General features: G+C 42.6%; 2 protein-coding genes across 2 annotated transcripts; both read left to right on the forward strand.

Annotated features, from left to right (window-relative positions):
• Nucleotides 1-1,637: 1,637 nt before the first annotated feature.
• LOC139777664 (uncharacterized) lies at nucleotides 1,638-5,688 on the forward strand. The gene is made up of 3 exons (XM_071715225.1): nucleotides 1,638-2,820; nucleotides 2,924-5,143; nucleotides 5,198-5,688. The coding sequence occupies exons 1-3, from the start codon at nucleotides 1,638-1,640 to the stop codon at nucleotides 5,686-5,688; spliced, it is 3,894 nt and encodes a 1,297-aa protein (XP_071571326.1).
• A 12-nt stretch (nucleotides 5,689-5,700) lies between these two features.
• LOC139777665 (uncharacterized) lies at nucleotides 5,701-6,315 on the forward strand. The gene has a single exon (XM_071715227.1). It carries the CDS (start codon nucleotides 5,701-5,703, stop codon nucleotides 6,313-6,315), a length of 615 nt encoding a protein of 204 aa, XP_071571328.1.
• The last annotated feature ends 20,622 nt before the right edge of the window (nucleotides 6,316-26,937 follow it).

The following is a 26,937-nucleotide window of genomic DNA, read 5'->3' on the forward strand; positions in this document are numbered from 1 at the left end:
TAATTTTGTCCAGTCGGCGATCTTCTTCGCGTCTTCCTCGGGACACTTCAATGTTCCGTCCACGATCTCCACCAGATCGTGATACGCTAGATACGCTTCGATCTGACATTGCCACACGGCGAAATCATCACCACCGAACTTTGGTAGCACAGTCTTTTCCATTATTTCGATCTATTCGCGACACAACGACGAAAAAATAGTCACGTACTATTTCGTAATGCGAACACCGCGTGATCACACTTCGCGAACGCCACACGAAAATTAAGACTTGCTCGACACAATCACGCACGAACGACCTGGGCCCATAACCTGTGGCAGAATTCGTAACGCAAGTGAAATTCGTGGTTAATTGAATCGTAACAAAAATGACTCGTGCTTGCACGCATGCGAAGCCGAACGTAAACTGAACCGGTACGCGACGCGCGACTCGCGACGAGCGACGAGACTAAAGACAACCGCTGTTGCCGGGCCGGTACCATCTGGCGACGACTGTCTATAGCGTAAGGTCAGGAGCGCAACATCCATCAAAAATCCCGACAGTTATATAATATATATTATAGTTCTTATAAATAAATATATTAATCGTATTATTTTGCAAACATACCTTATAATTTAAACTTTAAACTACTGAAAATAATATAATCATATATGAACTTATATAGTCATATAAGATTATATATGATCAGATCAGATATTGCATCTTAAAATATCCGATAGATGGCATTCGATGGGATCTGTTTCTTGTATTTAAAATTTAACAAACAGTGTTATAAGAACGGTATCAAAAGATACGACACTGTCTCGTGCTATAAAGCGGTACAATTTTTGTATCAGTTGTATCGTGGAGTTTACTTTTATATTAAAGTGGCACACTTAAAAAATAACATTTGAAAATTGTTCAGGAGTGCGGTAGTCAAGCCCAGTGAGGTGGCAGCACCTCCTGGACGATCGTGCGGATCGTTTCGAATAGCGATGGCACGTGATGCTAGCATGCTCCGGCCTTCGCCTTGCCGATATCGCCGGCATTCCGGCAGTTACTCTCTTGCTTTCGTGAACAATGGCAGTCTAAATTCTAACGCTCGCGTAATCATTTATTCTGTCGGGCACTCAGTAAGGATAAACCTCATCTTTGAGGCCAATGGACCTCATTAAGATTGTTACGCGGATTAATTAAACTGAGGTCCAGTGTCTCGTTGGTTAATCTCGTGAAACGTCTCATTTTCTAAAGCCACGTGGCTGCTGATTGTAATCGGAACGATTCAACGGCCTCACGTTGTACTCTACGCAAGTAAATCAGTTTAGCACGGTACTCATCGTTGTTGTATAAACCGCTCACGTTCGGTTAATTAGTACTTAACGCAGTGTATATAGTGTATATAGTGATTTACGACTCTGTGAAAGAAATAAATCCTGAAACTCAGTGCCGATCTGTTCATTTCAATTACCCCGTTGTATGATCTACTCATCCGTGTGTTAGCATTCTATCAGACAAGCTCATTCTCAAACATTTGGTCCTTCGAGCCGGATACAACGGGGATTGAAAGGAGTGAAAATTCAGTGACTCACGGTTAATCGCGGTACGCAGTGTCGGTGCGCGCCGCCATTTCACGGTTCTCGAACGATCCTTCACGCTCAACATGTCAGAAAAAGATGTCAACAAACCCATGGATTCCGGACGTAGCACTCCGACACAAACACTCAAGGTACCATCACAAACTAAGACTAGTGAGCAAACAGAACCGTCAAGGACGTCTCAACGTACAAAATCCCCAGCTCGCCTTTCAGCAGAGCTCTACTTAAAATGCAGAACCCAGATGTGTCGAGTGGAATCAATTCGGAAGCTTGTGGAATCTATCCCTGATTCAGCAACGGAGACTTCTCTTGGAAGAGTGACGGCTCAAATTACTCAACTGGAGGAGCTGCACAAAGCGTTCCTCAAGGAACATACCTACTTTGAAGTAGCATGGCCGGAATCATTCTTGGACCATGAATACTTCAGCAACAATGTGCACTTTAACGAGACACTTCTGGTTTGTTCAGGCAGAGAGACGCTGACGCAATTCAAGCATGAACTCACTGAACCACTCCTCACGCAAAATTTGACTACTCAATTGAATCGCCCTGCTCATCCGAGGCTGCCAGAAATCTCACTACCAAGTTTTGATGGCAGCTACACAGCGTGGCCACAATTCAAGGAGCTCTTTTCGTCCGTAATCATGGACAGTTCACGATTAACTAATGTCGAGAAGTTACATTATTTGAGATCGTCCTTGAAGGGCTCACCGGCCCAGCTCATACAAAATCTTTCGATGACAGGAGATTCATTAATGCCATCTTGGGAACTACTTATCGGGCGCTATGAAAATAAACGCCTTATAATACAAGCACATCTCGATCAGCTGTCCAGCATCAGAACGCCCGCTCACAAAAACGCGTCATCCCTGACGAAGCTCATCAGTACGGTGACCGAAGCAACCAATGCCTTACAGTCGTTAGGCATCTCAGAACAGCTGGGAAATTGTATGTTAGTGCATCACGTATCAAGATTCCTGGACAGTGACACAAGAGAAGCATGGGAAACCTCACTCGGTGCTTCTCAAGAATTTCCCAAGTTTGAGCTACTCATGGAGTTTCTCACTGCCAAGGCAAGGGCACTGGAAAGAGTGGAGGCCGCTAATGCTCAGTCAAAGCCAACTCAACGAAAGGCAACTGCTCACCACGCGTCCTCAAAACCAACCACGCCGTTCTCATCAGCCAATCAGTCCAAGCCGGCACCCTATGCTTGTGACATGTGCAACGCCAATCACTTCATAGTGACCTGTGAAAAGTTCCGGCAACTCACGCCTGCACAACGAAAGGGAATTGCAGAAACAAAACGCCTCTGCTATAATTGTCTTGGCAGACACAACGCTCGTGCTTGCAGATCAACTCAAGGGTGCAAAACATGTTCTGCTTGACATCACACCATGCTTCACTCAACTTCATGACACCAACCTAGAAGAACTGTTAACGAAATTCTGGATACAGGAGGAGCCTCCAACGGCAACCACAGCTTCACTCACCACAGACGAACAGGAGTGCGAGACTCACTTCAGGACTACTCATTCACGGGACTCTACTGGTCGATACATCGTCCGCATTCCATTCAAATTGTCAACTAGTGTCTTAGGAAACTCATATGAGGCAGCACGTAGAAGTCTACAGGGAACCCTCAAAAGGTTCAAACGAGATAGTGAACTTCAGAAACTTTACACCCAGTTTATGCAAGAGTATGAACAACTCGATCACATGGCTAAAATCCCATCAACTACATCAAGAAGTTCAACTCATTATTATTTGCCTCATCATGGAGTACTCAAACCTGACAGTGAAACTACGAAGCTGAGAGTAGTGTTCAACGGGTCTTGTGCCACTTCTACGGGCTTCTCGCTAAATGACACCATGTACACCGGAGCAAACCTGTTGCTCAACATCTTTGATGTACTCATCTGGATCCGACAGCACCGATACCTATTTTCTACTGACATCACCAAGATGTACCGTCAAATCAAAGTGCATCCATCCGATTGGGATTTGCAACGCATCATCTGGATAGACGAGCTATACAACGAAGTACTGTACTACCTCACCACTGTCACCTATGGAACGAAAGCTGCCCCATTCCTTGCAGTGAGAACTCTTCTCCAACTGGCTAAGGATGAAGGCCACAGGTTTCCCCTCGCATTGCCGCCAATCGAGCGTGGGAGATGTGTGGACGACATGTTCGGTGGATCAGACACAATCAAACATCTCATCAAAATAGCTCATCAACTCAGAGATCTGTGTAATGCGGGCGGATTTCCTCTAGCAAAGTGGCACTCCAATCATCCTGAACTCCTAAAGGCAATCTCATCGAAAACAGTCGCTCACTCTTCAGTCTCACTTGACGATTGCAACACAAAACTACTCGGTCTCAAATGGTCGCCTCAGGAAGATACATTTTCTGTCTCAACCATGTTACCAGCGCACCAGGGTCAATTCACAAAACGCCTCATATTGTCTGAAGTGGCTCAGATATTTGATCCACTAGGTTTTCTCTTACCAGTAGTGATCAAAGCAAAGATGCTTCTTCAAGAACTTTGGCTTCACAAACTCAGCTGGGATGATCCACTACCATTCCAGGTCGTCTCACGTTGGCTCAACATCAGAAAGGATCTCACCAGCCTGGCCAGGCTCTCAATTCCTCGTTGGTTCAACACAACCAGCATCTCAATAGTGGACCTTCATGGCTTTTCTGATGCATCTCAATTCGCCATGGCTGCCGTGATTTACTTGACGGCATATACACCATCCACAGGTACTCAATCGACATTTATCTGCTCAAAAACAAAGGTCGCGCCGCTGAAGCGACTAACCATCCCGAGGTTAGAGCTCACGGCAGCTCTCCTATTGGCAAAACTCATGAAGCATGTCCTAGCCACACTCACAATGGACATCAGGGACAAATACCTGTGGACAGATTCTCAAGCAACGCTCGCGTGGATCAAAACTCATGCGTCTCGCTGGAAAGACTACGTACGCAACAGGGTGTCTCAAATTCAGGAACTCACTGAGGGAGCTCATTGGAAATACGTGCCAAGCGCAGCCAATCCAGCTGACTGTGCGTCAAGAGGCGTCACAATGTCTCAACTTGAAACCCATGCACTTTGGTGGACGGGACCACCTTGGATCGTAGCCGCTGAAACCTCATGGCCCACCCAACCTACTCAATTCGACGGGCAATGCACATTCGAGTCTCGTCCAGGAACCTCGCTCTTCACGGCTCAATCAGCTCAAGAATATCATTGGGATCTCATCTATAGGTACTCAACTCTCAATAAATTACTCAGAATCACAGCTCTTTGTTTCAGATTTTGCTCACGGTTACAACGCAAGCCTAACTCACCACCAGCTAGTCTCATTACCCTGGCTGACATGGAAAGGGCACGAACTTTCTGGATCAATGCCACTCAAGCTGCCTTTTTCACTCACGAACTCAAGGTGTTACATTCCAACTCTCTGTTGCCAACATCTCACCCATTTAGTCGCCTCACAGCGTTCATCGACAATCAGGGCACTATTAGAGTGGGTGGTCGTCTCAATAACGCTGCACTCACGTACGAAGGTAAACACCAAGCAATTTTGCCTCGTGATTCAAAGTTATCTGAACTCATTATAGATCAAGCGCACAGATCTACCATGCATGGAGGCACTCAGCTCACGTTGGCTCATATCAGACAACTTTACTGGATAGTTGGTGGACGAGCTCCTGTCAAATCCCACATCTTGCGGTGTGTGGTGTGTGCTCGGCAAAGGGGGATCCGTGCTCATCAATTGATGGGCCAACTACCTCTGACCCGAGTCACACCCTCACGTGCATTCGCTCACACTGGACTTGATTATGCAGGGCCAATCATCCTTAAGACTACCAAGGGAAGAGGAGCAAAAACCTACAAAGCATGGATTTGTGTCTTTGTGTGTCTCACTACATCAGCCGTACATCTAGAGGTCGTCTCCGATTACTCAACGGAAGGGTTCATCTCAACGTATAGACGATTCACTTCGAGAAGGGGAGTGCCTGCCTCCTTGACCTCAGACTGCGGAACAAACTTTATTGGAGCCGACAGGGAGCTTCGAAAGTTATTCACTCAATACACTCAAGAAAATTAACTCATCACGGCAATGCTCACAGAAAATAGAACTCAGTGGAGTTTCAACCCACCTGCTGCCCCGCATATGGGAGGAAAGTGGGAAGCTGCAGTGAAATCCATTAAATTCCATATAAGGCGCACTGTGGGTGAAACGCGGCTCACCTTTGAGGAGTCAATGACGCTGCTCACGCAAATCGAGGCTGTACTCAACTCAAGACCTCTGGAGCCTCTCAGCGACGACCCGGAAGATATCTCAGCCCTCACACCAGGACATTTTCTTATTGGAACAGCCCTCACTGCCATACCAGAACCTTCACTTATTGATCTCTCTACTTCTAGGTTGTCAAGATGGCAATTCATTCAACAGAAGGTTCAGCAATTTTGGTCTCAATGGTCAGCTCACTACCTACAACGACAGCAGGCAATCTCAAAATGGCATCATCCGTCAAATCTCATTAAGCCAGGCTCATTAGTCTTGCTCACCGATGAGAGATTTCCTCCCTGCAAGTGGCCTCTTGCCCGTGTTCTAACATTAATGCCGGGCAAGGATGGCCTCACCAGGGTGGTACAGCTGAAAACCGCTACCACTACACTCACCAGGCCCATCACCAAGCTTGCTGTGCTGCCAGTGTATCATCCTGAGTAACTTATTAAAGATCACTCAAGGGACATCATCAACTTGGTTGCTGATGGCGGGCAGAAATGTTCAGGAGTGCGGTAGTCAAGCCCAGTGAGGTGGCAGCACCTCCTGGACGATCGTGCGGATCGTTTCGAATAGCGATGGCACGTGATGCTAGCATGCTCCGGCCTTCGCCTTGCCGATATCGCCGGCATTCCGGCAGTTACTCTCTTGCTTTCGTGAACAATGGCAGTCTAAATACTAACGCTCGCGTAATCATTTATTCTGTCGGGCACTCAGTAAGGATAAACCTCATCTTTGAGGCCAATGGACCTCATTAAGATTGTTACGCGGATTAATTAAACTGAGGTCCAGTGTCTCGTTGGTTAATCTCGTGAAACGTCTCATTTTCTAAAGCCACGTGGCTGCTGATTGTAATCGGAACGATTCAACGGCCTCACGTTGTACTCTACGCAAGTAAATCAGTTTAGCACGGTACTCATCGTTGTTGTATAAACCGCTCACGCTCGGTTAATTAGTACTTAACGCAGTGTATATAGTGTATATAGTGATTTACGACTCTGTGAAAGAAATAAATCCTGAAACTCAGTGCCGATCTGTTCATTTCAATTACCCCGTTGTATGATCTACTCATCCGTGTGTTAGCATTCTATCAGACAAGCTCATTCTCAAACAAAAATATTTAACAATTTTCTGAAACTTACTTAAATATATATGTCCTTACATATAATCTTATATAATCATATATGACCATATAAGCTCTTATCAGGCCAAAATTCATATATGAGCATATAAGATCGCTTCTTATATGAGCATATAAGACATTATAAGAGATATTTTTTATATGTCCTTATATATAATCTTATATAATCATATATGACCATATAAGTTCTTATCAGGCCAATATTCATATATGAGCATATACAGGGTGCTTCCGCAACATACACATCAGTATGACGGGTTGCCCATTCGAGCAGGCGCGCATGGTCGTTCACAATTGCGTTGACTTTGGTGCATCACCTATAATCACTCGCATATCTTTTTTACAATAAAATGAACTTTGTAGCGCCCGAAGTTGCAATACAATTGTGACGGATTTCCGTAGCAGTAACGTTAAAACAGAAGCCGAGATGACAATACAGGTTATGAAATAAATTTTATTAAGAAAACGAAAGACATCTTTTCTCTTACGAAAAAAGCTCGTACCACAGTCCATCATAATCATTATATATTATAATTTTATTACTTAAATTATTTTTTGCACACAATGTTTATGCACAGGACAAAAGTCAGCAATTAGCATATGTGTGCAAATTTAAATTATAAGTCGGCTAATAAATTTCATTCAATGTAAGTTTAAATAATGGCAGAAATCACCATTAACAATTCTTACAATATTCATTTTGTTACATTAATAAATAATTTATCATTAAATTGATAATCAATTTAATATATCAATACTAATGAGCATTATATAATTCTTTATATAAATGATGCTGCTGCATCTTAAAAATCTTAATCTTAATCTCATAAACAAGAGGTTTATTAGTATAAAATATACATTTTAAATATGATGCTAATGAATAGTTTATATAAGGCAAATTATCATTATATTTAATGAATACTTTTCAGTAATAAATTTCTTGTAGATTTATATGAGATTCAGTAGCATTATTTACATAAAGATGCTTATTAGCATCAGTATATTGAATTAATTATTAATGTTAATGATGAAATATTAATATTCTGAAATAAATGTTGTTAGACATAAGATCTGCTGATAATCGTTTTTATCGTTATAAATAACGATGGAAACGGTTATCAGCGGATCTTATGCCTAATAACATTTATTTCAGATTATTAATATATATATATATATATATATATATATATATAATTTATATTAATTTTTGTATGAAATATTTCATTCCGTGCAAAATAAAATAATTGAAATAATAAAATAACAATGTATAATTACTATGATCAACTATGATCCAGCTTTCTTCGTAAGAGAAAAATAAGGCATCCCTCGTTTGTCACGTTTACTTTATAAAATGTATTTTCATACCTTGTCACTTTGGCTTCTGTTTTAACCGATCAATGTTGAAGTCTATTAAAATTGAATGTTTTGCATAATTTAAGTGAATGTCTCGTATTTTGATGGAAATTTGTCGAAAGCGCAGAGATTAAACAAATCATTAGTAATCAGTAATATAAATATTAAGATTCGAAGTGTAGGCTCCTTATGGAATAAAACCAAGTATAGATAGCGGGCTAAATAAAAGCCAGGCGCGGTTGGTGGTGCGCGAATATTATAATAATTAATTTTAACATATAATTTTTCACATATAATTTTAACATATAATATTCACATATATTTTCACATATATAATATTCACATATATTCACATATATTCACATATATAATATTCACATATATTTTCACATATATTTTTAACATATAATTTTATTTTATTTTAGTGTATAATTATAAAATTTAATGATATAAATGAAATTAATATAGATAACATAACTTAGATACAATTTAAGGAACGAATTTGAACAAAATTTATTTTTTATCTTAAAATATGCTTACAACAAATGTTCTACGTAACTACCATTTTGTTCTAAACATAAAGCGATTCTGCGCATAAAATTTTCCCTCACTCGTTCGAGCATGAGAGGAGTGATCTCTGCACACGCGTTGCGAATTCTATTTTTCAGAGTTTCCGCATTTTCCGGCAGAGTCTGATATACTTTACTTCTTAAGAAGCCCCATGCGAAAAAATCCATAGGCGTGAGATCCGGGGAGCGTGGTGGCCACTCTTGATGACCACGAAGTCCGATCCATCTCCTGGGAAATTTTTGATTTAAAATGTTTCTCGCCAAAACAGAAGTGTGGGCGGGATGTCCATCCTGTTGAAACATCATTGCTAATCTTGTAGCCAGTGGCACATCCTCGAGAAGTTCATCAAGCCGATGAAGAATAAAATTTGCGTAGTATTGTGCATTCATATTGCCCTGAATAAATTCTGGGCCGATAATATGATCTCCTATAATTCCGAGCCACACATTCACAGTCCATCTACCCTGAATGTTTATTTCTCTTATGCAATGAGGATTGTGCTCTGCATAGTGATGCTCATTGTGCCTGTTGATACATCCTTCACTTCCAAAAGTTGCTTCGTCAGACCAGAGAATGTTTTTCAAAAATATATCGTTTCTGACATCATTCAAATCCACCTGCATAATCTCATGCTCGAACGAGTGAGGGAAAATTTTATGCGCAGAATCGCTTTATGTTTAGAACAAAATGGTAGTTACGTAGAACATTTGTTGTAAGCATATTTTAAGATAAAAAATAAATTTTGTTCAAATTCGTTCCTTAAATTGTATCTAAGTTATGTTATCTATATTAATTTCATTTATATCATTAAATTTTATAATTATACACTAAAATAAAATAAAATTATATGTTAAAAATATATGTGAAAATATATGTGAATATTATATATGTGAATATATGTGAATATATGTGAATATTATATATGTGAAAATATATGTGAATATTATATGTTAAAATTATATGTGAAAAATTATATGTTAAAATTAATTATTATAATATTCGCGCACCACCAACCGCGCCTGGCTTTTATTTAGCCCGCTATCTATACTTGGTTTTATTCCATAAGGAGCCTACACTTCGAATCTTAATATTTATATTACTGATTACTAATGATTTGTTTAATCTCTGCGCTTTCGACAAATTTCCATCAAAATACGAGACATTCACTTAAATTATGCAAAACATTCAATTTTAATAGACTTCAACATTGATCGGTTAAAACAGAAGCCAAAGTGACAAGGTATGAAAATACATTTTATAAAGTAAACGTGACAAACGAGGGATGCCTTATTTTTCTCTTACGAAGAAAGCTGGATCATAGTTGATCATAGTAATTATACATTGTTATTTTATTATTTCAATTATTTTATTTTGCACGGAATGAAATATTTCATACAAAAATTAATATAAATTATATATATATATATATATATATATATATATATATATATTAATAATCTGAAATAAATGTTATTAGGCATAAGATCCGCTGATAACCGTTTCCATCGTTATTTATAACGATAAAAACGATTATCAGCAGATCTTATGTCTAACAACATTTATTTCAGAATATTAATATTTCATCATTAACATTAATAATTAATTCAATATACTGATGCTAATAAGCATCTTTATGTAAATAATGCTACTGAATCTCATATAAATCTACAAGAAATTTATTACTGAAAAGTATTCATTAAATATAATGATAATTTGCCTTATATAAACTATTCATTAGCATCATATTTAAAATGTATATTTTATACTAATAAACCTCTTGTTTATGAGATTAAGATTAAGATTTTTAAGATGCAGCAGCATCATTTATATAAAGAATTATATAATGCTCATTAGTATTGATATATTAAATTGATTATCAATTTAATGATAAATTATTTATTAATGTAACAAAATGAATATTGTAAGAATTGTTAATGGTGATTTCTGCCATTATTTAAACTTACATTGAATGAAATTTATTAGCCGACTTATAATTTAAATTTGCACACATATGCTAATTGCTGACTTTTGTCCTGTGCATAAACATTGTGTGCAAAAAATAATTTAAGTAATAAAATTATAATATATAATGATTATGATGGACTGTGGTACGAGCTTTTTTCGTAAGAGAAAAGATGTCTTTCGTTTTCTTAATAAAATTTATTTCATAACCTGTATTGTCATCTCGGCTTCTGTTTTAACGTTACTGCTACGGAAATCCGTCACAATTGTATTGCAACTTCGGGCGCTACAAAGTTCATTTTATTGTAAAAAAGATATGCGAGTGATTATAGGTGATGCACCAAAGTCAACGCAATTGTGAACGACCATGCGCGCCTGCTCGAATGGGCAACCCGTCATACTGATGTGTATGTTGCGGAAGCACCCTGTACAATCGCTTCTTATATGAGCATATAAGACATTATAAGAAAATTTTTTTCCCGGGCAGCGTTAAAGTTAAAAATAAATAATATGAATTTGCTGCGAGCAAGCAAACACACGGCAAGCGAAGCCGATTAATAAGTGGCTATAGTACGCCATAACTGGTGACCCCGACGTTGGAAAAGGAAGGAGCAACCATGCCAACGAAAGGACAGAGCGCGACAACGGTAATTGACGAGGAGAAGGAGGAGAACCAAGCCATCCTGGCGGCAAAACGAAACTTGAGACTCCCTCTCTTCTGGCCGGAAGATCCCGAACTCTGGTTCGCCCAATTAGAAGGCTAGTTCGCACTGTGCGACATAAAGGAAGACAAAGCGAAGTACGCATACGTCCTATCACGGATCGAGCCGAAACAGGCTAAAGAAGTCAAAGACGTCATCACGCACCCTCCAGTCACAATAAATACAAGGCGATCAAGAAGGCACTCATCCAGAGACTCACCGACTCGCAAGAGCAACGGATCAGATAGCTGCTCGAGAACGAAGAGCTAGGAGAGCGAAAACCGTCACAGTTCTTGCGACATCTGGCAACATTAGCAGGAAACACAGTCTCGAGAGATCTATTACGGACACTCTGGTTAGGACGACTCCCTTCACAAACACAAGCCATCCTGGCAGCACGAACGGAGGACAAACTAGAAGTAGTAGCAGACCAGGCAGATAAAATACACGAGGTCAATAGCAAGGCTCTCGTCTTAGCAACCTCCACACAAAAGCCTAAGGAGGACGACCCAGAAGAAACACGAGTAGACGCATTAAGCAAGCAGGTAGCAGCACTTACCTTACAAGTCTCAAAAATGGTCAGATCAATCCAAAAAGACCGAGCAAGGAGTCAAAGCCGGTCAAGAGGTCGTCGATATGACAACCGCCAACGAAGCAGAACCCCACGCAAGGAAGGAATATGTCGATATCACCGACGTTTCGGGGCGGAAGTACAGAAATGTACGCAGCCCTGTACGTACAAAATGGAAAACAAGGAGGGCAGTCATTAATGGCGGCGGATGCCGGCAGCCCTAAATCCAGCCGCCTATATGTGACGGACCGCAACATAAGGAGGAAGTATCTCATCGATACAGGATCAGACTTCAGCGTATTCCCACTCGCCAATACAAGGAGCAAAAGGAAAGCTGAGTCTTACCAGCTGTTCGCGGCAAATCCGTCATAAATACATACAGATTCGTCACACTACAACCGGATTTTGGGCTAAGAAAAGCATATCTCTGGCGTTTTATTGTCACAGAGGTGACCCAGCCAGTCATCGGATCAGACTTCTTAGCACATTATCACTTACTTCCAGACGTAAAGATTAAGAATGCTGATCGACGGACAAACGGGACTCGCATCCCCGGGAACCACCGGCGACAACCCAGATACTTCAATAAAAACGATCAGGAAAGAAACAGAGTATCACGATATCCTGGCGGAGTTTCCAGACATCGTGAACCCTAATACGAAGACGAGAGTGGGAGAACACGGAACAACCCACCACATCAAAACAACAAAAGGTCAACCAGAGGCATGCCGCCCACGCCGACTGGCACCAAATAAACTATTAGCCGCAAAAACGGAGTTTGAGCTCCTAATGCAAGAAGGAATAATAAGGCCATCCAAAAGTCCATGATCTTCACCACTTCACGTGGTACCCAAAGGCAACGGGGCATAGCGACCCTACGGAGATTACCGCAGAGTGAACGCACAAACACCCCCGAACAGGTACCCAGTATCACACATAGAGGGTTTCTCACAAGCACTTCACGGAAAACAAATCTTTAGCACATTAGATCTCGTGCGGGCATATAACCAAATACCCGTAAACGAGGAGGATATACCGAAGACGGCAATCACCACGCCTTTCGGGCTATATGAATACCTATTCATGCTTTTCAGACTCAGCAACGCGGCGCAAACGTTCCAAAGGTTTATAGACAAGATACTACGAGGTTTGGACTTCTGCTGTGCACACATAGACGACATCCTCGTAGCATCAAACTCAGAGGAAGAACATCGAGACCACCTCAGACAATTATTCAAAAGACTACAACAGTACGGAATCAAAATCAATCCAGCAAAATGCGTATTGGGAAAGAAGGAAGTAAAGTTCCTAGGATACAAAGTATTAGCTGAAGACACAACTCCACTACCAGAGAAAGTGGAAGCCGTAAGGAACTTTTCAAGGCCGCAAACAATGAAACAGCTACGCCAATTCCTAGGAACAATATACTTTTACCGCCGGTTTATACCAGGAGCAGCTAGGGACCAAGCCTTACTGAACGAGATGCTGAAAGGACCCAAGACTAAGGGCAAGACACCAGTCTCATGGACCGCAAACGCGGAAGAAGCCTTCTTGAGCTGTAAGAACAGCCTTTCAAAAGCAACAGTGCTAGCACATCCCGACCCAAAAGCAGAACTCGCAGTAACAACGGACGCCTCCGACACAGCAATCGGGGCAGTCATACAGCAGAAAACAAACAAGAGTTGGCAACCACTGGCTTTCCTGAGCAAGAAACTGAGCGAAGCACAAAAGAAGTACAGCCCATACGATCGAGAACTCCTGGCCATATACACAGCGATCAAATATTACAGACACATGCTGGAAGGAAGAAAATTCACAGTATATACGGACCACAAACCAATAACGCACGGATTGGCGCAGGATCCTGTACGTAGCTCACCACGACAAGCACGACACCTAGAATTCATAGCTCAGTTTACAACGGATATACGACATGTGTCCGGGAAGGACAACATCGTAGCCGATGCACTATCATGAATAGAAGAAATACAGAAAGCAGTCGAGCTGGAAGCCCTGGCCCGAGCACAAGAAGAAGACCAAGAATTAATAGAAATAAAACAAACCGACAGCTCGCTGCGACTAAAAAAGATTGCCATCCCAGGAAGCAAAACAACTATAATCTGTGACACATCTTCCCCAACAGCCCGACCATACGTGACCAAACCATACAGAAAGCAAGTTTTCCAATCCTTGCATGGTTTGGCACATCCAGGAGTGAAGGCAACAACCAAGCTAATAACAGAGAGATACGTCTGGCCAGGAATACAAAAAGACTGCAGAGCATGGACACAATCATGCAACCAATGCCAAAAATCTAAAATCACACGGCATATCAACTCACCGATAGGGAACTTCAAGATGCCAACAAAGAGATTCGAGCACATACACATCGACTTAGGGAACGGTCGGAAGTGTCCCTACCCGATTTGGATGCGCTTTGGATGTGTTGTTGAGCATCAAAAATATTAGACTCGTATTTTTTTTTTGCTGCTTATCTCGACGTTTATTGGTTGAAAAAACCCGATTTGGAACCTACCCGATTTGGATGCGCTTTGAATATGTTGTTGAGCATCAAAAAACATTAGACACGTGTTTTTTTTTGCGGCGTATCTCGACGTTTTGGGGTTGAAACAACCCCTCGAAAATAACGGATTTTATAGTTTTTTGCGAATATCTTCGAAAATATAAGGCGTAACGACAAAAAATTTGTACGAAATGTTTATGGCTTTTTGTGCTCTTTACAATGGCGTAATCAGATTTTTCAAATTTGTCACATTTTTTTATTTAACCCCACCCCCACCTATTATTTTTGCCAAATATAACAATTTTTCCAACGCAAATTTAATAGCGTCAAATGCCAAATACATCCATGTGTATTTTTATTATGATACCATTATTAGATTTTTGGCAAGACAAGATGATATGTGGTATAGGCGTCGCGCTGTAGGTAGGTGTTGCGTTATTTCTGTTCAGTTGCGCCGTACGCTTAAAAATTTCCATTTCAACTCCGGGATGACCGAAAGCGCTGATGCAAGGGCCAGCGCAAGGCACTGACAGCGAGAGGTTAACGCTATTTCGAGAGTCCTAGACTAGCAACGGAATGTCGACTCCGACATTATAAATACCGCCGAATTGTAAGATTGGGCGGGCAGTCGCAAATCATAATCTGAACGAACACGTGCGTCACATTAACCGTTACAATAATATACTATCCCGGTTACGGCACAACAAAATCAACAACCAAATTCACGCATTTGAATATCATTTGCTTGTGTCATAATTCCGAAAAGCAAGCATTTCAGATCATAAGTCTGAAGTGTAAAGAACTGTGTTGTACGCTGTCGTTTTGTGAACATGTAAGTGCATTTTTATTGTTAACTTTTATTGGTTTCTTACGCTTGTTACTTTTTTCTTTGATATTGAATATAACTTTTTATTCAGCTCTTACTCAATCTTTGCCAGTCTTGCCAGTGACTATATAATCTTTTTTGTTCATAAAATGTCACGTTGTAAGCACCTACTATAGTATATTGTGCACCGAGAGAAAGCAGCGTTTTTCAGACGAGTGTGAAGTTTGCCACCCGAGCCAAAGGCGAGAGCGGCAAATCACACGAGTCTGAAAAAGCTTTTAATCCGAGGTGCACACGATATTTTCACAACACTAATAAAAGTTTGACTTTCCATGCTTGGACTTTCCTCCCTAGGAAGGAAAGTGGTTACTTTCCGCCCGCTATGCCGCCCTAGCGTGAAATTGGTCACTTTCGCCCCTCTCTAGGCATGAAAGTCGAACTTTTCATTAGTGTTGTGAAAAATATCGTGTGCACCTCGGATCAATAGCTTTTTCAGACTCGTGTGATTTGCCGCTCTCGCCTTTGGCTCGGGTGGCAAACTTCACACTCGTCTGAAAAACGCTGCTTTCTCTCGGTGCACAATATACTATAGTATGTGCTTACAACGTGACATTTTATGAACAAAAAAGATTATATAGTCACTGGCAAGACTGGCAAAGATTGAGTAAGAGCTGAATAAAAAGTTATATTCAATATCAAAGAAAAAAGTAACAAGCGTAAGAAACCAATAAAAGTTAACAATAAAAATGCACTTACATGTTCACAAAACAACAGCGTACAACACAGTTCTTTACACTTCAGACTTATGATCTGAAATGCTTGCTTTTCGGAATTATGACACAAGCAAATGATATTCAAATGCGTGAATTTGGTTGTTGATTTTGTTGTGCCGTAACCGGGATAGTATATTATTGTAACGGTTAATGTGACGCACGTGTTCGTTCAGATTATGATTTGCGACTGCCCGCCCAATCTTACAATTCGGCGGTATTTATAATGTCGGAGTCGACATTCCGTTGCTAGTCTAGGACTCTCGAAATAGCGTTAACCTCTCGCTGTCAGTGCCTTGCGCTGGCCCTTGCATCAGCGCTTTCGGTCATCCCGGAGTTGAAATGGAAATTTTTAAGCGTACGGCGCAACTGAACAGAAATAACGCAACACCTACCTACAGCGCGACGCCTATACCACATATCATCTTGTCTTGCCAAAAATCTAATAATGGTATCATAATAAAAATACACATGGATGTATTTGGCATTTGACGCTATTAAATTTGCGTTGGAAAAATTGTTATATTGGCAAAAATAATAGGTGGGGGTGGGGTTAAATAAAAAAATGTGACAAATTTGAAAAATCTGATTACGCCATTGTAAAGAGCACAAAAAGCCATAAACATTTCGTACAAATTTTTTGTCGTTACGCCTTATATTTTCGAAGATATTCGCAAAAAACTATAAAATCCGTTATTTTCGAGGGGTTGTTTCAACCCCAAAACGTCGAGATACGCCGCAAAAAAAAACACGTGTCTAATGTTTTTTGATGCTCAACAACATATTCAAAGCGCATCCAAATCGGGTAGGTTCCAAATCGGGTTTTTTCAACCAATAAACGTCGAGATAAGCAGCAAAAAAAAATACGCGTCTAATATTTTTTGATGCTCAACAACATATCCAAAGCGTATCCAAATCGGGTAGGGACACTTCCGACCGTTCCCTTGTTAGTCGGACCATTACCAGTATCAAAAGGATACAAATACTGCCTGACGATCATCGACCGCTTCACGAGATGGCCCGAAGCAATTCCTGTACCAAACATAACAGCAGAAACGGTAGCAGAACACCTATTCATAGAATGGATAACGAGATATGGCACTCCAGCACGAATAACAATGGATCAAGGACGTCAATTCGAAGCCGACCTGTTTAAAAGACTAACGCATTTAACAGGAACCACCCATATACGGACTAACGCATACCATCCGGGAGCAAATGGAATGGTAGAACGATTCCATCGACAAATGACGGCTGCCATTAAATGCCACGAGACAACCTATTGGACCGAAGTGCTACCTATAGTAGGGGAGACCGGGGCCTAACCGTCAGTTTTTTTTCGGTGCCGATTTTTAACAATAAAATAAATAATTTTAGTTAAATGTGGTATACCACTGTAAAGAGTGAACCTTTAGCTACAAAATTTATATAGGAAATTTTTATCTACGTCGCTTTGTTTAACTGGTATAGAGCAAAAACGACAACGGTGGAAAAATTGAAATCTAAAAAATGCTGGGGTTTAACCGTCAGTAGTTAGTATAAGGGCGTTCCAACTAGGGAGCTCCGAGGGGAGGTGAGGGAGGGGGGGTATCGGGTTTCGCGGGGGGTGAGGGGGAGGGAGAGGGGGCGGGGTATCAGGTTACACAAGGGCATCGGGTTACAAGGAGATAACGCGGGGGGGTGAGGGGGAGGAGGAGGGGCGGGGTATCGGGTTACACAGGGGTATCGGATTTCGCGGGGGGTGAGGGAGAGGGGGGGTGACCTTGGCATACCACGTGTATGACTCACCGGTATGACTCATATCCGGTATGACTCACCGGGGGATGACTCACCCGCGCCGCGTGGGGGTCCGCGTTCGCGTTCGCGTTCGCCGCGCGCCGCGTGGGGGGGTCCGCGTTCGCGGTCGCGGTCGCGCCGCGGGGGCCGCGGGGTCCGCGCGGGGTGCGCGGTTGCGCCGCGGGAGGGGGGGGGGGTCCGCGTCGCGCCGCGGGGGTACGTTCGCAGGGGGTACGTTCGCAACGACGCCGCTAGACGGCGCACAATGGGTAAGACTAACTCGATAGCGCACTGCGTAGGAGCGTGTCTCGTCGATGACGCGTCAAACCTGTCGGAACATGTTCGTCGTAAACAACATTTTTCTGGGAAAAGAGGGGTGTTATCGCGTAGACTAAACAATCTATCTACGCAGTACGTAAAACAATCTACGCAGTACGTAAAAGACAAAGGAAGAAATGACGTCATTGGGACGATGATCGACCCGATAACGCGTCGAACCTGTCGGAACATGTTCGTCGTAAACAACATTTTTCTGGGAAAAGGGGGGTGGTTATCGCGTAGACTAAACAATCTATCTACGCAGTATGTAAAAAACAAAGGAAGAAATGACGGATCGACCCTCGAAGCGACCATCACGATCGCGATGAGCCTTCGATGACAATCGATAAAGCGTGCGAAGGTAATCACGACGATTACGTGGTCAGCGATACGTACGGTCGCGTGGTGACAGCAGAACGGAGAAGTCGTCAGAGAAAATTATAATAGCGGTGTATAAAAATATAATGATAGTCGCAAAACGTCTCGCATTACAAAGGCGAGCGCCGACGTCCGCTAGAACATTGGCGCCTCGCTTCTATGTTACGGTACGCGATATTTGATTGTAAAATTCATGCAGCTGGAGTTTTAGTAAACGTCGCATATACGGCTGAAATGGAAATGCGCGCGAAGAAATTATAGCTGCTTTCTTTATGTTATTAAAGTATTCAGCGAAGGATAGTCGATGACGCATCGAACCTGTCGGGACATGTTTCGCGGGCGCCGTAAACAAATTTTCTTTAGGAAAAGTAGGTGTTATCGCGTAGACTAAACAATCTATCTACGCAGTACGCGAGACAAAGGAAAAGATCTTTCAAAAATCAGTTGGAGCGAGAGAAAGGGCAAAGGGTATATAACGAGGAATGAAGCGCGTCGAGCCGCAGTAGTATGATTTGAGAGCGATACATCGGTCGACAAGTATTGCAGTTTATTTTATGATCGAACATTAGCACGTGTACGTTGCTCTGTAAGAGAGACTCTGTGGAGCGATATAATAAAAGAACTGGTGCGAAAGTGATCAAACATGGATCAATTCGAGCAAACCGAACGTGATCTATTGGAGCTGTCCGACCAAGTAGCTACCTTGGGTGAATTTTTCACATGGGCGCTGCAATGCGCGGAATTCATCAAGCAGCTCGAAGAAGGCTGTCGTGCCAAACGTCCGCGGCTCTCGATCGGACAGAGGCAATCCTCGATCGGACGGAGGCAAAAGTTGGTTGCCAGAATCGCGCGACTCGAGGGTGCGAAGACGCGATTGGAAAGACAATTTATCCGTAGCGGTGGTGATTATGCGGACACCGGTAACAGTGGCGACACGCGCGCGACAGAACTCGTATGGCGAGAAATCGATGTAGCGTTCGAAACGCGGATAATGACCGGTGCGGTAATTAATACAGACCATATAGATCCGCGACAGTTTTTGGAAGGACGCCTGCAGCGTAGTGTGCAAGCGAGTGCGAGACATTATAAAAACACATAACTGTGTCAAAGTGAACACCGCGTTCAACGGAGAATTTGTGGCGGGTGATAAACGTGCGAATAAAAGTATTACTACGAGAAACTATGAACTCTGTCGTACCACGCACTTGCGCGAGTGGTACGAGCGGCAAGTTATCGAGCCCACATTAACGTCCCTCGAGGAGTTCCAGGAACGCGACAGTGAGTGGGCGTTGACGCGAATCCTCAATTTGACGGTGAACGTCAACAGGTACAATCCTTTGCGCGCGGGTGTCACTTGCAATTGCATCAAGACATTAAATTGAAAAACGCGGTAATCAATGTGCGATCAATGGACAATGCGTGTTTTGCGTGGGCAGTGACGGCTGCTCTGCATCCAGCCGAAAGAAATTCAGATCTGGAATCATCATACCCGCATTATTCAATGGTATTAACGTACGAGACATTGAGTTCCCAATGACGTTGAGTCAGATTAAACATTTCGAACGACTCAACAATATATCCGTTAACGTCTATACCATCGAGGGACAGAAGACGTCAACCGTTCTTCCAATACGGCTTACCGATCGCACGAGTAACAAACACGTGAATCTGCTGTACGTGCAGGACCCACGGGACAACAATGTTGGACATTTTGCGTGGATCAAGAATCATATCCCGCCTCGTGAGCTCGCAATTGAGCAAGCATCATAGTCGGAAATACTTTTGTGATCGGTAAGTATCTATACTTCTATTAAATAAAATATATACAAATTTATATTTTGTGTATAAAAATATATAATAATTGTGTGTTTCTTTTTTGCAGATGTCTTCACTATTTAGTTCGAGCGACAAATTGCAGTCTCACACTGTGGAATGTCGAAAGGTAAACAAATGCGCCATCAGACTACCGAGCGAGGACAACAAGTGGCTGACTGAGCTTCAAGAACCACAGCAGGAAAGAGCGACTTCCCTTCGTGGTGTCCGCCGATCTGGAGTGCGTGCTGAAGAAGACACAACCGGAGACGGAACACACGTCATACGCCTATCAACATCATTGGGTATGTAGTATAGCATACTACGTACAGTGCTCGTACGACGAAACGTTATCAGCGTATCGATTTCGTCGCGATAACGATGCGTCGCGTGGGTTCGCCGAGGAACTCAAAGGATTGGCGCATCGCGTAAAGAACCATCTTGTCCGACATTGTGTGCATGGTAGAGCTAACGCGAGACGAGCGGGAGACATTTCACCGAGCGCGACCGCAATGTCACATTTGCGAAAAAACCGTTCGCGCCGGATGATAATCGTGTACGCGATCATTGCCACCTGACCGGGCGTTATAGAGGTCCGGCACATTCGACGTGCAATCTGAATTATAAGGATTCTCACTTCATACCAGTCATTTTTCACAATCTATCGGGCTATGGACGCACACTTATTATCAAGGAGATAGCTGCCGCGTTCGAAGGCTCGATCGATGTACTGCCTATAAACAAAGGAAAAAGTACATCTCATTCACGAAGCATGTGAAAGACACAGCCGACAGATCAGATTCGCGAAGCGACATAAAATTAAGGATTCATTGAATCGTACAAATTTCTGAGCGCGAGTCTCGCAAACTTGGATCCTTCCTCGACAAGGATAAATTAAAAAATTATACGTTCCAAATTTTCCGCGTTATCCGACGACAATTTCAAATTATTGACGCGAAAAGGTGTCTTTCCATACGAATACGTGGACAGCGTCGAAAAGCTGGAGGATACGTGTTTACCGCCGCGCCGATCATTTTACAGTTCCTTGACCGGTGAAACCGTATCGAGAGGCGATTACGCGCACGCCGCGAACGTATGCAGCGATTCTCCGTTCGAACCCTGGGCGAATACAGCGATCGTACCTGAAAACCGATGTCTTGTTGTTGGCCGACGTGTTTGAAAATTTCCGCGACAGCTGCGTCGCGAGTTACGGACTTGATCCCGCGTACTTACTACACTTTACCAGGCTTTACGTGGGACGCCATTTGAAACATACGTGTATCAATTTCGAACTGCTGACCGACATTGACATGGTTATGTTTATCGAACGTGGTATTTGCGGCGGTCTGAGTCAATGTTCCGGCAGATACGCGCAGGCCAACAACAAATATATGCAGTCGTACGATCCATCAAAACCGTCGTCGTCCTAATGTACTTCGATGTCAACAACTTGTACGGCTGGGCGATGTGTCGGCCATGCCCTACGCGGAGTTTCGATGGGTCAAAGACGTGTCAAAATTCGATTTTAGAGCGATCGCTTTGGATTCGCCTACGGGCTATATTCTCGAGGTCGATCTAGAGTATCCTGCGGATAAACACGACGCGCACACTGACCTACCGTTCTGTCCGATGCGCGATAAACCGCCCGGCAAACGACAAGACAAACTTCTCGCCACGGTGCACGATAAGGAGCGTTACGTCATTCATTATCGCAATCTACAGCAGTGCACACGCCACGGCCTTCGCGTCAAAAAAAATACATCGCGTATTACAATTCGCTCAATCTGCGTGGCTCCGCGCTTACATCGAACTCAATACAAAATTTAGAACACAGGCCAAAAATGAGTTCGAAAAAATTATATAAATAATGAATAATGCAGTTTTCGGGAAAACGATGGAGAATGTACGCAATCCGTCGATGTAAAGTTACTGACGAAGTGGGACGGACGATACGGCGCGGAGGCAATGATCGCGCGACCAAATTTCCACCGCAGGAGCGTGTTTCGAAAAAATCTGGTAGCCGTCGAACTGCGCAAACTCGAGGTGAAATTCGACAAACCGATCTACGTCGGCAGTGCATCCTCGACCTGTCGAAGGTGTGCCTATACGAATTCACCACGAGTACATGTCTCCCCTGTACCCGCGACTCGTGTAGAATCATGTATACCGACACGGACAGTTTGATTTATCATATCGAGTGCGACGACGGTATGAGAAAATGAACATGATATAGTCAGGTTCGACACGAGTGATTACGCGGTAGATAACGCTTATGGTATGCCTCTCGTGAATAAAAAAGTGCCGGGCCTGATGAAGGACGAAAAACAACGGCGCCATTATGACCGAATTCGTTGGACTTAGGGCGAAAATGTACGCCTTGCGAGTCGATGGCAAAAAAGACTGTAAAAAAGCGAAAGGTGTCAAAAGCACGTCATCGCGCGCACCATCACGTTCGACGGACTACACGCGGTGTCTGAACGATGAGATCGAAATGACTCGACCGCAGTCGTGCATAAGATCGAAAATGCACGAAGTGTACACTACTCAGTAAGACGAAAATCGCTCTGAGTCCGTACGACGATAAGCGATATATCGTGCCGGATTCGACCGATACGTTGCCGTGGGGACATTACCGAATATAACGTAATGTCTACACGTATGTAATATAATGATGCAATGTATGTAATATAATGTAGGGTTGTGTGGGTGATGTGCAACGTTTCCATTCCTGGTCTGCATGTCGACATTTGACAGAACCGCATACTGCCATCTGTTTGTGTTGGACAGTACCTTGTTTAGATAAATAACTCGCGAGATAGCACGCACCCTGGTTTGCTGTACGAAAAGCGAGTTAAATTCTCGAGCTGAATGTAATTTTTGCTTTTTCACATTCATAGTGATTTCGTGAATTGGTTTAGTCATCTTATAGGTAAATATTTTTATATTGTTAGTTTTTCAAGTACTTTTGATAATCCAAAGCGATTTTGTGATTTTCTTACATTGTGTTGGTGTCACGCCAGTCCGCGCAAAATAGCGTGTTGGGGTGATGGCAACATGATGTGAAATGTGTCGACATGCAATGGTCGCAACTATTTTACTTGTGACAACTGCGATTCAGATGATGAAAAATAAATTTTTTTTGCGTTTTTCCTTTCATTATATTAATTTTTAAGCGATAAATAAATAAGACAATCAAATAAAAAATGATTTTTTTTTTTTCAGGTCGATTACAACACCGTGAAATTTTTTGTTCACCAGATTTCGATTAATTTGTATTTAAGAAGCCCAAATTAACATTTAAGTCGATTGATGTCGATATTCATGCATTTTTTACCTTAATTTTACCTGTGTTGCACATCACCCCAAGAAAATTTGAAAATGCTAAAACAGACGTTTTGAAAACTCGAAAATTTTTAGGAAAAATTTAAAATTTTGAAAATCTAATCACGCAGAATTTTAGTATTTTCCTTCCTCTACATTATACAGCCATGATATATTCAAGAATTTGATTTTTTTGGATATGTTTTCCGAGCAACGCGTGAAAGTGTTGCACATCACCCCACATAACCCTATGCATGTATGTATGCAATGTATATAGTATAATTTATGTATGTATGTATATATGTATGTACTATATGTAATAGTATAACATGACATATGTATGTATGTAACGTAATATAATGTAGTAGTATAACATATAATATATGTATGTATGTATGTATGTATGTATGTATGTATGTATGTATGTAAGTAATGTATGTATGTATGTATGTATGTCTGTATGTATGTATGTATGTATGTATGTATGTATATATGTTTGTACACTACAATATATATGTAATGTATGTAGTAGTATAACATATAAATGTATGTATGTATTACAATAGATAAAGGAATATTAATAAAGATATTCTACATATGCGTATTTAATATTTTATTATATACTTTATATGTATTTACATATTTCAAACACTTTACATGTATCATTTTTTATATTAAGAATAAAATACAGTTTGCCACGAATCAAATGACATGTTCTTTGTTGTATCCAAGAGTTGTGCGATCCATCGAATCCCAGCCATTTCACGTAAACCTCGTCGCCCTTCCTGCGCAGTACTTTCTCTACGAGATACACGTCAGGATACGTCGCGCGATTGCAACTCGTGCTCGTAGAACGCTCCAGCGACGGATTTTCCACGATAGTCCTCGAGTAGATAGGTTACGGGATTGATATGTGCACTCTACGGCTCTTAAACACCTCGGTGGTCAATTCGGCGTGTAACCATTCTCGAAAATTGTCTTGTATTTGCTGACGAGTACCGAGTCGCCCGTTTTGAACTTTTGCCGGGCCCGCGATCTTTATCGCGCTGTACACCGTAGCCAAGAGTTTTTCAGCGATCGCGGGGGTAACGTCGACGGGTCGCATGCCGATGGTTCGATGCTTGCGCGCGTTGTAATCCGATACGAGTCGCGGCAAGGCGCCGACCCATTTGTAACTTTCATTGAGCGTAAACATCTTCCACATGTCGTTCTTTGAGCGTGCGATTGAATCGCTCGACGACCGACGCCTTCAATACCGAATATGTGGAATAATGATTGATACCGTGTTTCCTCACGAGACGTTGCACGTCGGTGTTGTAAAATTCCTTCCCCATATCGGTTTGTAGGTTACTAGGGCACCTCCCGCTGCGTCGAATGATCTCAGCGACAGCGTTAGCTGTTTCGCTTCCGCCTTTACCCTTGAGTGGCACGGCCCACGCGTGCTTGCTCAATACATCGATGACGGTAAGTATGTAGTGGTAGCCTCCGTTTGAAACGTGAGTACGGACGCATCTCGACGATGTCAGCCTGCCACAGGTCATCGTACCCTCGCACTATGACGTGTCTTCGGGGAAAATTTCTTCTCGCCGGAGCGTGCAGTTCCTCAACGAGTCGTTCTTGCTCGATATTTTTACGTCCGTCGGTTTTAGCGATGTCATGTTTTTTGTTGCCGTTTATAACTGCTCGTTAGCCGTTCCTGAGTCGTTTATTTCCGTTTGTTAACCGTTTATTTCCATTCGTCGTCGTCGTCGTCGTCGTCGTCGTCGTTCTTTAGCCGTTTGTAGCCTTTCCTGTCTCCGCGTAGTTCGCAGCTGTTTCTAAACCGCTCGTAATCGTTTTTAAGCTGTTTTGAACCGTTCGACAACCGTCCGATAACCGTTCTTGAACCGCTAGACAGCCGTCCGACAACCGTTCTCGAATCGTTCGTTTTCGTCGTCGCCGTCGTCAATTAACCGTTGCCTCTCTTCACTCGCCGCCTTTCGATAGTCGTTTCTGCTGAACCGTTTGTCCATTGTTGTTCGTTGTTGCGTCTGATTCAACGATAGTCGAATGGCGAAGCTCGTTTATCGTAGTCCGTAACGCTTGCAGATCCTTCTCGAATGCAGTCAGCTTCTCGTCTGATTCTTTTCGTTGATTGCTCAACATTTTAAAGAATTGATCAACGTATAGTTTATTAACCGCGTCATCGTCAGCCTCTGGTTGCGCCACGCGGCGAATCTTCCGCGACCTTGCGTCAAAGTCCGTAACGGTGCGACACAGAGCGTTATCGCGCACGAAATTTCTCATTAATCCGCTCCATCGATGGTACGGTTCCGCCCCGTCTCTTCCGAGCGATATGCCAAACTTGTTGATCGCATTTCAATGCTGATTGAATGGTTCGCCGACGCATGGTTTAATTTATAATAAGCCCGGCTTCGCGAAGTTCCTCGATGATCGACATGATCTCGTTGTCGTGAGCATTGTTGCCAGCGTGGCGCGAAGCGTCGAGCAATCGGAGACGATCCACCAGCTCGTTGGGGTCGTCCCAGTGCACGTAGTCGATCTTATTGTCGGTTAGCGTCATCGCGCGAGGCATGGATAATCCCTTTCCAGATTTTTTCTTTCTGATTCGATAGATATCAACGGTGCGATTACATATCTATACTTGTATCCCCTGTTGCCCAGTAATGGAGCATGCGCATTGTGTTTGCGTTTATGAGCACTCGTCTCCAACAGGATGCTCTTGTACGTTTGCTTATCGTCCTCCGTGTAGATGTCGTCATTGGGTTGACTCTTGAAGATCAACTCGTAAAGACCAGATGTGCCGATATATCGTACGTCGCCGATAATTATGTTATCCGCCTTGTCCACGTCAAAACGTTTATTGCCGAGCATCATTCCATCGTTGTCGAAACGAACGCCGTACACGTAGTCTATAACCTTTTGATTGTCGCTCAAAGCATTTCCGATGTACTTTTGGCCCAACGGACCCAAGTGATCTCGCTTTGATTCTTCAAATATTTCTCGACCCTCCGCTGTCTGCAACTGCTTTCGAATGGACGTC

Source organism: Temnothorax nylanderi, unplaced genomic scaffold, assembly GCF_030848795.1.
Source record: "Temnothorax nylanderi isolate EJ_2023f unplaced genomic scaffold, tnyl_v1.0 TNYL_tig0157_pilon, whole genome shotgun sequence".
Taxonomy (NCBI): domain Eukaryota; kingdom Metazoa; phylum Arthropoda; class Insecta; order Hymenoptera; family Formicidae; genus Temnothorax; species Temnothorax nylanderi.